This window comes from Perna viridis, chromosome 6 (genome assembly GCF_037379345.1).
Source record: "Perna viridis isolate PV_CMFRI_1.1 ecotype Kerala chromosome 6, ASM3737934v1, whole genome shotgun sequence".
Taxonomy (NCBI): Eukaryota; Metazoa; Mollusca; class Bivalvia; order Mytilida; family Mytilidae; genus Perna; species Perna viridis.
Window position 1 is genome coordinate 49,046,810 of NC_142450.1, and position 11,522 is coordinate 49,058,331.

Here is an 11,522-nt window from a genome sequence, read left to right on the forward strand (position 1 = left end):
TTTCTAATACAAGACATCAGAAGTCTAGGAATCTTTTAATTGGCGGGAAAAAAAAGTTTAGTCAAAATATGTTTTGCTTTCTTTAACAAACCGCTTAGATGTAAATGTAAACAAATCACTGTAAATAGAGTACCGTGCAGAAAGCTTCTGAGATATAGTTGTAAACAATTTACACACAAAAAAAGGAGGACCGACAACAACTATCTTGGATCATTGTGAGATGTTAACATTAGCAAATCACTGTAAGCAGTATCACCGTCAACAAACCGCCAACATGTAAATGTAATCAAATCTCTGCAAACACCATCAACAATCTCTTATCAGTAATATGTGTACAAATCATTGTAAATTGTAGCACCGATAACAAACTCTTCTCAGATGGCAATGTAAACAAATCACTGTAAACTGCATCAACAAAAACACAACTCTGTATTAACAAATCACTGTAAACTACATCAACGAAAACAAAACTCTAAGATGTAAATGTAAATTGCAGCAACGAAAACAAACTTCTATGGATGTAAATGTAAATAAATTTCTGCAAACAGCATCGCTGACACTAACATCTTAGATATAAATGTAAACAAATCACTGTAAACAGCATCGCTGACAACAAACCTCTTAAATGTAATACAAAAATGTAACTGCATACATCATCACCGACAACAATGGCTAAGATGTAAATGTAAATAAATCACTGGGAATTCTGTAAATTCAGCACCGACAACACCCGAAAGGTGTAAAAATGCAAACAAATCACTGGTTTCAAGACACAGCAGAACACTGACAATAGTGATGTAAACTTATCATCGTCATTTTTCTCGTGAATTTGTAGGACGAGATTTTAACAGTTTTTCTGTGATTTCGAAAAACCCAGGCAAATCTAACTAGAAATAAATTAATTGGCGAAGCTCGTAGTTATCCATTTTCACTGAAACTTTGCAAATGCATTCAGTATGTGTATAAGAAGATACTTGTATAGTTATTTATTTTTTCTAAGACAGGAAGTGACTCTTTAGGTTACAGACCACCAATTCAACCAATGAGCATTTGGAACGTACGCAAAAATAGTCCTACGCAGAAATTACCCCTGTTCCTCATAGTGCTGTGAAAAAAGTTCTCATCTCATTTAAAAAATTCAAACAGTTTCTGAAAGGAAAAACATTTCTGTACATTTTATAGGTGCATTTTGCTTCTTGTGATGTGAAGCCTAATCTCCATAATGATTTCTAAATATACCCCTATCTTGTGAAAACACTGGGATTTCCCATGCTATTTATAGACACTTCACTTCCGGTGACCAGTACTGCACTGCAAGTCTGCTAACCCCACATGCCATTCTGAGGATTGTGAGCTGACATATGTAGAATCATGCTGATATATAGTCATCTACAGGTTAAAGTTAAGGTAAAGTCCAGAGAAGCCATTGAATATTGTGAAATTAGCATAGAAGCCTATGGGAAGTGGAATTAGTGGTTTTTAGCCATAAACACTGAACCGAATAAAAATCGTATCTTGTGTATTTATTCATTTTCTATCTCTGAAAATGTTTCATCAGAGAGATTACATCCATAATACTGCACTCAAATCAATTCTTAAGGTGCCAAATGTAGTAATTTCATTGTGTACGTTCTATGACTATGCAAAGGGAGATAAGTGAACATTAATTTAGAATCGTCAAATCATGCGAATCCTCGTCTTGAATCACGACTTACTCTGTTTTTTTTTACTTAAAATCCTACAAAAGTTGCATAATCTTGAGTATAAACTATCGTCAAAGAAACAGACTGAGACAAACACCATATGTATAGCACAATATAAATATACATGAATGAGTACCCGGACTTTTATATCAAGAATTGCATTATTGGAATCGAAACTCAAGACATCAACGCAGCTTGAATTATGTCAAATCAGACTTTGCAAGACAGACGAACAAAACTGCTCTTTCTTGTGATGAACAACGAGGGACACCTTTAAGGGAATGTATACCTTATGTATTTTATCTTGAAAAACGTCTGACCCTTACTATGTGGGTCAAGCAATATCCTCTAGCACATTTATTGTGAAAAGGTGTATATAAGTCAAAGTCGACAACAATTATTTAGTCCTATATCATATGAATGAAGACGTTAAAACAAAGTCTTTTCAAAATCGTACTAGGAACGTTAAAACAATTTAAATCCTCATAATGGCCACTTGACGTGGAATTTTAAGTAGTTATTTCGCTGGTGGAAATACAGGTCAATCATTTCTGAAAAAAAAAAGACACAGACTTCTCATATTTCTTAACACAATGTAATAGCCTAACCCTTTTAAACATTAAAACCATTAATACAAGATTATAAGTTTCACCACACTTCCAAACCATTAGTTTAATTATAATTTACATACCAGGGTATCATAAATAATTCAAAATTGTACACTTAAAGTTATCGTGATGCGTTACAATAGGAGTGAATATAAATTTTACGAATAATACATGATGATTGATTATTGCAGCTTCACAAACGCTTCATTAAAACACTTCAATATGAATAAAACAGGACTAGACAATATGTGACTAAGATCCATTCATGACTCTGTCCATGGCGTCAGTGGTTTAATCATACTTAGATACGTCTGATCTTTCTCCACGAAACGCAGTGGCGGATCCAGAGGGGTGCAGTGGGTTGGCATCCCCTTTTTATATGAAAAATTTTCATTTTCATAAGTAAAATTGACAAAAAAAGGCAAATAATGTCCTAGCAACCCCCCTTTTTTCTCAGAAACCCCGGCTGACATCCCTCCTATTCAAATTGTCTGGATCCTGAAACGGTACACTCTATAACAAATAAATCCATGTTACACAACCACTATACTGTAACACTCGGTCGAGGCAGTGTTTGCAAACTGTACATTAATCGACAACTCCCATCTTAAGTGCCTTAAAAGTTTTCACGTGACATCGGTTTTGACATTTTCATAAATATGTTCCTGGTTTGTTTTTGTCTGGTTTTTCCACAGGGCAATGTTTTTCTGTAAAACATTCTCAAAGAAACTGTCGTCAAGCCCCACTAGGCTATCGCTTCTCCCGTCGTGTTCTTCACATGACAATGATCGGTGTAATACAGTCGGTTTTATACAGAGTGGAATTGTAGAATTATTTAAGCTGACGGAAAGTAAACTGTCGCTATCGTCGTTAGAGTACATATCAGCATCGTCTTCAGCCTGCTCGCTGATACCTGTAATGTAAACGGATATTAGATATATATACACATGTAAGTCTTCTGCTCCGAGTAAACAACCAGACAAAACATGTCCCATGCATAGTAAAAAACTAGCAGCATTTATTGTGGCCCTTATATGACAACACAAAACACTGGCCAATTCATCGCAGCTTCTCATAGAAGTGAACACAGACCAAACCAACAATGTAACGATATATATACCAATTGTTTCAAAAGGATTGTTTGTGCTAAGTTTACCATCCGATCAAATTAATTTACAATTACTATAGAAACTGGTAACTATACTTCTGTCGTAAAATGTAGATATTTCATTTATAGGAGGAAAAAAAATGTCGAGGACAAGAGGCCTAGCGCTCTTTAAAAAATTATTGATAATACCTTCAAAGCTGGAATTAAAGCTTCCAATAGATTGGGCATGTAACACACTGACGTAGTACGGTACACTTTGTTGTCTAACGAGCGGAGCTTTTTGTGCTCTGTGAAACATTTCTGTTGGGGACTCATCTACGGCACTGTCCGGGCTCGGAGTATGTTGACATAACGTCTGGATGACGTCATTTATGTGTATTAGCTGTCGTAAAAGGCTTACATCTTGTTTCTTTAGTTCCAACTTTGAAAAATATAGATGATTTTAGTTAAATATACACAAAAGAGAACAAGTTAGTACTTTACTCAAATCAATGTTAGAGGATGGAGATCTACTTTCGAATTAAGTTGGTGTTGTAGTAACTTGAATAGGAACGTATATTCAGTGTTCCACAACAATGTCGTATATAATACGACCATGATTGGAATAATTGCACTTTATTTAATCTGTCCTTAATATTTATATCTGATGTTCGTTTAATAGTTAAATCATGATCTGATTGTAGATAAAGGCGTGTTCCATTGATTTTCGTGTGTATATAATGAGTCAAACATTCGTTATTCAATGTTTGTATTACTATATTTGTTTTATATTTAATAAAACGTTTGTTGTGTATTGACAATAATCAATAGTGAAAACAAAACAAAAATACGTTAGAGTAATTAGTCTTACCAGCTCCGTTTTAAGAGATTTCAATCTGCAGTTGACTTTTCCAACTAAGACGTTATATTCCTTGGCACACTGAAGAATGCTAGTTTGTGTCATTTCGTCCCGAGAAACACAGTAAACACTCCAAACTCGCTCTCCAACATGAGTGCCTTAATATGGTTTATATGACGTGGTAAGATCTATATAGGTGTCGAGATGGAAACAGGTGAAAACAATCAATAAAGGATGTTTATGTTGGGGAAACTAACTGGGATGCACGACCTCGGATTGTACACATAAATTTATCGATTTATTCATTAAAATGCTTTTATGACTTGGAACATTGTAAAATGATGATAAACACTGTCTTGTCAATGGCAGTAGAAATGTTGTTCAAATGGAAATGAGAAGTAAGGCACTGACCAATTTATTAGCGAGTGGGGTGGCTGTGTTGGGTGAGATCTTTAAACAAAAAATAAATGTGTCGAATTTTGGGGAATTCATTTTTCTTATCCCTTGAAAAATATATATAAATAATTATTCTATATTTTCCCCATTAATTAACAAGGCAGATTTTCAAATAAAATAAAAATATTGATTTCAGTTGCTGTGGCTTACGTCGCTTACTACTTCATCAGTAAAACTAGAACGTTACAATTTAGAATAGGCACAATTATTTTTCAGTGTGTGGGTATTCCCCGTCTTCTAAAAAAACCCACTAATTACCGAGTCTCAGTGAAAAAACTCACTAATTACCGAGTCTCAGTGAAAAAACTCACTAATTACCGAGTCTCAGTGAAAAAACCCACTAATTACCAAGTCTCAGTGAAAATAAAAGAATGTCATTTGACCATGTATCTCAACCGCATTTTGTGATAAAACAAACCACCTGCTACTCACTTGTAAGCCGAGGTTTACAATCAAATACAGACTTGACAGGCCGAGATGTACAGTCGAACACAGACCTGACAGACCGAGACGTAGTCACACACAAACTTAACAGGCCAAGATGTACAGTCGAACACAGATCTGACAGACCAAGATGTACAGCCAAAACACAGACCTGACAGACCGAGACGTACAGTCAAACACAGGCTTAATAGGCAAAGATGTATACATGTACGTTGCGTACGTTGTTGGTGTCACATTCGATTGAACCGGGGCTGGTTACGAAAACCGAAATATTGCTATTAGAACGTGGAGTTATCAAAGGCATTATCGATATTAAAATGTTCGAAAATGGTTGTTGTTTTAGGATTACAAACATAAATATTTGAAAGATGCTGTTAATTGTGGAGGGAAAGCATTATTCGATCACAAGAACGTCCACTTTCATATGTGGACGGGTAACATTAAGAAATGCTTGTTTCCCATTTCACCAATACATCTAAGTCGTTTCTTGGCGTATTTCGATAAAACAAACTTTTTTGGAAAGAGCAGTTTGTGCTGCAGACGATGTCGTATTTTTCATGACGTAATGATAAGATCAAAGCGTATTACAATATCACAAATATCTCCACTTTGATGTGGACATTGTAAAAATGGAAAGAAACCGATTTGAAGACAAAATGTTAGACATTTTTTTAAAGTTATGCGAACAGCTTTTTCCAATCGAGACTTTCATTAACTATATTGACATTTTATCACATAACCCCAAAGAAAATAGCCCCGTGCAGGTCCGGGTGTTAAAAGAATAGGCCTGCAGCAGCGCTAAGCTTGTCGTAAAAGGCGACTAAATAGTGCTCAGAAACCTAGCCGGGGGCTAGGCGCTCTGCCCACAGAGCAACTGGGATGTGTGCCCCAGGTGGTGGAATGGGGTACCCATGGCGTGTTACATGCTGGGGTTGTCAGGCTATAATACGGAAAACCTGACCGCAAACCATAGTGGTGCACCGTGTTGGGAAAGATGCCACGTTCCTCGCACGTTAAAGAACCCTGCTGTGGTATTCGATAGGAGTAGGAACCTTTGCGCTCCGCCACAGGAGGCTAAATTGCCCGACCTTACCCATCCCCCTTTTTCCAGTGGCAATCAAAATTTGTCGACCCTATTATCCTTGTGACCCATCCTTTTTTTTCATTTCATGTTCATTTTATCATCCATTTCATGTTCATTGTCTCAATATAGCTGAAATATTGCTGCTCGGACGTTAAACCCCAACAAACAAACAAACAAACCAAAGAAAATATATATAAAATGTTCAATTCGTCTTTTTGTTAAAAGCCTTTTTGTCCGTATTTCAATTATATAACAAATCTTAATTTTTTCAACGTTGACCATTGGCTACTTTCTGGCTTACGGTTGTAAAATATAACAACGAATAGTATTTTTACCAAAGTATATTCACGCTTAAAGGACTGTATAAATATTCAGAATATCATGTTTATTCTAAAAAAATAATGAGTTTTATTGTCTAATAGTATATAAATACGCACGTATGTTGTGATGTCACGTTGTCTTTTTCCCGACGTTTTCTTCACGTTGCGTGCTACCCAGTCTTTATCAAAAGCTTTTTTCGTTAGCTTTGAATGAACTAATAACTATGAAATTTTGAATTTTACATGTATATATGCTGCAGATAATATATCCAAAAAATAATGGTACTTGGTTGAACATTTATCAAAGCGCAGCAATTTGTTTTCGTCTAACAAAAATGTCACAACATCTAAAATTTGTATATTTTATTTATTCACGGGTACACCATGCGAAATTCGAACGAATTGTTCAAAAAGGCAAATGTTTTGCGACGTAAAAACAACTTTAACGTCAATTTTGAAAACAATAAAAAGTATTGAAAAGTTACGTGACTAGATTAAATTATTTCGACTGTTGACATAAGGAATAAAAAAAATACGATTTTAGCGAATCTGATAAAATAATGAAAGAAATGTGGAAAAGAAAACAGGAAGGCGAAAGCCCCCCTTGCGCGTACTCCTGTCTGTTCATATGCAATGATGTCCTGGTGAAATTGGGGTCAGCGTGCCTGCATCAAAGTATTTTGAAATGTGTAGACACGCGTTTGCACATTCGCTGGTGAAATATTGTAAAATCAACGTATTACATGATCGTCTAATTACCTCATGACAATTATTTTATCTATAAGATATAATAAGCTGTACAAATATTGCAAAAATGTCCTTTTGATTTTTTTTTAAATCGGACCAAAAAACAAAACAAAGCAATTATTTATTCTGGCGCGACCTTTTTGACCCCTTATAACTCGAAAACCATAAGCTTATAGACATTGGAAATCTGATTGAAAGATGCAGGCAGGATTACTAATGAGGAATCCAATGAAGAATCCAATGAAATAAAAAATTTCGAAATCGGACAAAAAAATGAGTTATGAAAATGTTTTAGGCGTTGCTCAACTTCGACCCCTATAACTTAAAAACGGTCAAAAACACATAAAATCTGTGTACATTTGTTTAGCCGAATCAAATAAAGAACACATTAAAAATAGAATATTTAAGATCGAAAAAAAAAAACAATCTTCATGGGGGTGTTTTACTTTTTTCGCATCACGAAATTTGTTTTCATAATCCCTAACATTTTTCTCATAAGATAAAATGTCCTTCAAATCATTTTTAAATGGTTGATGCCAAACTTTTTACCATATCAGGATGTAATCTGGTCATTTCAATAATAAATATCGAATCGGATAATTTAATAATAAAACATGTCGTGTGTGTTATTTAAAGAGTAATCAAGGGAACCAAGGTTATAGCGGTAATCAAAAGAATGTAATCCAGGGACAAAGACCAGACATGGAAAACAGACATACACAACAAAGAACATAAAGTAACTAAAATCATACATACAAAGCAACAAAAGTAAATGAGCAACTCGGACTCCACTAAAAAAATTATTAAGCACACTTTTTACATGTAACGATTATAGAACGATGTACGTCGCAATACAAAAAAGACGTCAAATTTTGTCGATTTCGACGTTACCAAAAATGACACCAACAACGTACGCTACATATAGTCAAACACACACCTGGAAAGACCGAGATGTACAATAACAGACCTGGCAGGTTGAAATGTACAGTCGGACACATACCTGGCAGACTGAGATGTACAGTAGAATATACTGCATTCGTCTGATATATCCAGTCATGTGATGGTCGGACATGATGCTACTGACTTGTCTACAGTCAAACATGATGCTACTGATTTGCCGACGGTACAGGCACTATTGTGATTTTTAAAAATGCATTTATATAAATATACCTAATTATAAATATGCATCTAAATCTCATCTAGCGATTTTGGTCAATGGTCGCTTTTCTGGTCTGCCTGCGCAAGGTGACACTTAAGCACTTCCGGCGAAACAAGCAAGTTTCCCAGAAATAACATCTAAATCACTAGGAAAACATTTCGTTAAGTATTTTTTCCCATATTTTTTTTCATGTGAAACAAGTAATAATAAGATATTTTACATTGAATTGACGTAACTACACTATTAAGAAAAGTAAGATATGACTGAATAGACGTATAATTTGTACACATATATAAGTATAAAGCCGGTTCTACTGTAAATGAAGAATAATGACAATAACTTAAATACCAATGTCCATTTTAGTGAAATTAATCCTTCAATAACTTTTTTAAATTTGAAGAAATCAATTCATTTAAAAAAGTTTGACGTTTTGTTTTTTTTTTTGCATTATTATACAGATAAGACAATTTCAATTTAAATATATATCTTAACGCCAACTAAGATGCATAGAAACAAGCTTGTATTACTTTCCATAACATTATGGAAAATTCGACTGAGTCGCGATTCAATTTATTCCTTCAAGCTTAAGTGAATATATTACGACAGGTATATATGCCTTCCTTTTAAAATATATTCAATTTCAGAAGATGCACAATAGAAAATGTTAATATGATATGTAAGGGGATTAAAAACAATGAAATTTCATGTGAATCATCTCTTTCTTGTCTACATTTGAGAAATTGTAATAGTTATAAAACTTTTTCGTAATGCACTATAAAGAAAAGTACGATTTTTTTTAACATGTATAAGGCTTTACACAGGGTTTATTAATGTCCTGTATATATACATGTATAAGGCTCTACATTGGGTTTATTCATGCCCTGTATATATACATGTATAAGGCTTTACATTGGGTTTATTAATGCACTGTATATATACATGTATAAGGCTTTACATTGGGTTTATTCATGCCCTGTATATATACATGTATAAGGCTTTACATTGGGTTTATTCATGCCCTGTATATATACATGTATAAGGCTCTACATTGGGTAAATTCATGCCCTGTATATATACATGTATAAGGCTCTACATTGGGTTTATTCATGCCCTGTATATATACATGTATAAGGCTTTACATTGGGTTTATTAATGCACTGTATATACATGTATAAGCCTTGGCACAGAGTCTATGAAATGCACTGTATATACATCAATGGGTTTATTAATGCACAGTACATACATGTATAAGGCTTTACACATGGTTCATTAATGCACTGAATATACATGTGTAGCCTAGTGGTTGTAGCACCATTTAGGGATAAATAAAACTCAACCTGTTGATTCAAGATGTGTATTGTATTTCCAACCAATCATATCAACAGTAACAATGCATAAATATATACTAGTAACCCTGCAAGTAAAATACATATAATCAGTACTAAGAAAGATAACTCTAGCACTCCCATAGGCAAATCTGCCAAAATTACATGTATGTCTCATAGTCAATAGAAAATAGTACTAGTTCTCTACTTTTTCAATATTATCAAATATAAACTGCATAAAGTATTTGGTTAGCAAAAATAAGCACATCTGTTAGATAATAAAGCATATCTTTTGAAAATACAAGTTATTAATAAAACATATGCATTGACAAGACAAATAAGCTGTAAAAATGCACATATAAGCAAATCATGCTGAACACACTTAGCACAAAAATATATATAAATAACAACATGCAACACAACCTACCATGTATATGGTACAAAGGTCTTCTCGTCAGAGAAAGTAGTTACAAATGTGAATCTACATCATCAGCTCATCAATAAGTACAAGCTGTAACAAAAATAACTATCATAAGTACTGTGTCTAATTAGAGTACTCTCTGATCATTTCAATATTCAACATAAAACTATATACATTTACCTATTAGAAAATACTGTAGTCAAAAGTTAAGGGGTTTATAATGAAAAATATGATTTATCTGTTATTTTAATCTTTTGATCTCTAAATTGAGCCTTCTTATGATTTTAAGTATTTTAAACAACATTTAACTGTTTTTATCAATAAAATTAATGAATTTTAAACTCTTATGTGTTTTATTATTTTATACATTACTTTCACCCAGAAATCACACACTCTGGCCATTTATACAAATCTTACATACAACAGCCATAAAGCTGTGGAATATGGAACTATAGACAAGAACATAAGTAAAGGATAACTAACTTAAATACAGAAAGTTGTCCACTAGAAATAAATGCAGAAAACCAAAGTAAATTAATAAAGTTGATTAGAAATTAATATGTCTGCCAATCAATCACAAATCTGGCTGTCAAGAGATAGAAACAATAGAACTTCCCTCCAAATGTGACACATGACCAAAATGAACCAATAAAAAGACAATCAGAGTTTTCCCAAAATAGAATGATAAAACCTAAGAGTATAGGAATAGAGAGCACCTGCTATAAAGATGCACTCAACCATGAAATCAACATATAGTAAACTAGTAGTGGAATCACTGAGGCATGGAATGATCTCTGACCATTCATCACAATGAATGCAATACACATTATAATACATGTATAGCAAGAATGAACACAAATTATAATTAAGTAAATTTATTTATTTATCAGAAATACAAACATAAAAATAATAACTGTAATATAAAATATCGACTCCACCACACATGTATATACCTTTGCACAGGATCTATGAAATGCACTGTATATACATGTATAAGGCTTTACACTGGATTTATTATTGCCCTGTATAGATAAATGTATAAGGTTTTGCACTGGGTTTATTGATGCCCTATATATATATACATGTATAAGGCTTTACACAGGGTTTATTAATGCACAGTACTTGTAATATTGCAGTTACCTTACTTGAATTGAAATGATTATTTTTCTTTCTTCCATGACGCCTTTGATACCAATTAGTTGTCTAATTTCTTATTAAGAAATTGTGTCTGTTAGTTTAAATATACATGCTCCCCTCTTTCAATTTTCATATTTCCCGCCATAACATTAAGAACCACTCGGAACACGTA

The 11,522-nt window shown here is 33.7% G+C and overlaps 1 protein-coding gene across 1 annotated transcript; it reads right to left on the reverse strand.

Annotated features, from left to right (window-relative positions):
• Positions 1-2,282: 2,282 nt before the first annotated feature.
• Positions 2,283-4,516, reverse strand: LOC148615400 (uncharacterized). The gene is made up of 3 exons (XM_088590313.1): positions 4,270-4,516; positions 3,609-3,840; positions 2,283-3,224 (listed from the first exon to the last, which is right to left on the reverse strand). Exons 1-3 carry the CDS (start codon positions 4,360-4,362, stop codon positions 2,938-2,940), a joined length of 612 nt encoding a protein of 203 aa, XP_088446439.1. The 5' UTR covers positions 4,363-4,516; the 3' UTR covers positions 2,283-2,937.
• Positions 4,517-11,522: the final 7,006 nt, after the last annotated feature.

Excerpts from the sequence above, each read along its gene's own strand:
- LOC148615400 (XM_088590313.1), bottom strand. The coding sequence starts at position 4,362 with ATGACACAAACTAGCATTCTTCAGTGTGCCAAGGAATATAACGTCTTA. Across the intron at positions 3,841-4,269 it reads AATCTCTTAAAACGGAGCTG|TTGGAACTAAAGAAACAAGA; the intron begins GTAAGACTAATT and ends TATTTTTCAAAG. Across the intron at positions 3,225-3,608 it reads CTTTAATTCCAGCTTTGAAG|GTATCAGCGAGCAGGCTGAA; the intron begins GTATTATCAATA and ends TTTACATTACAG.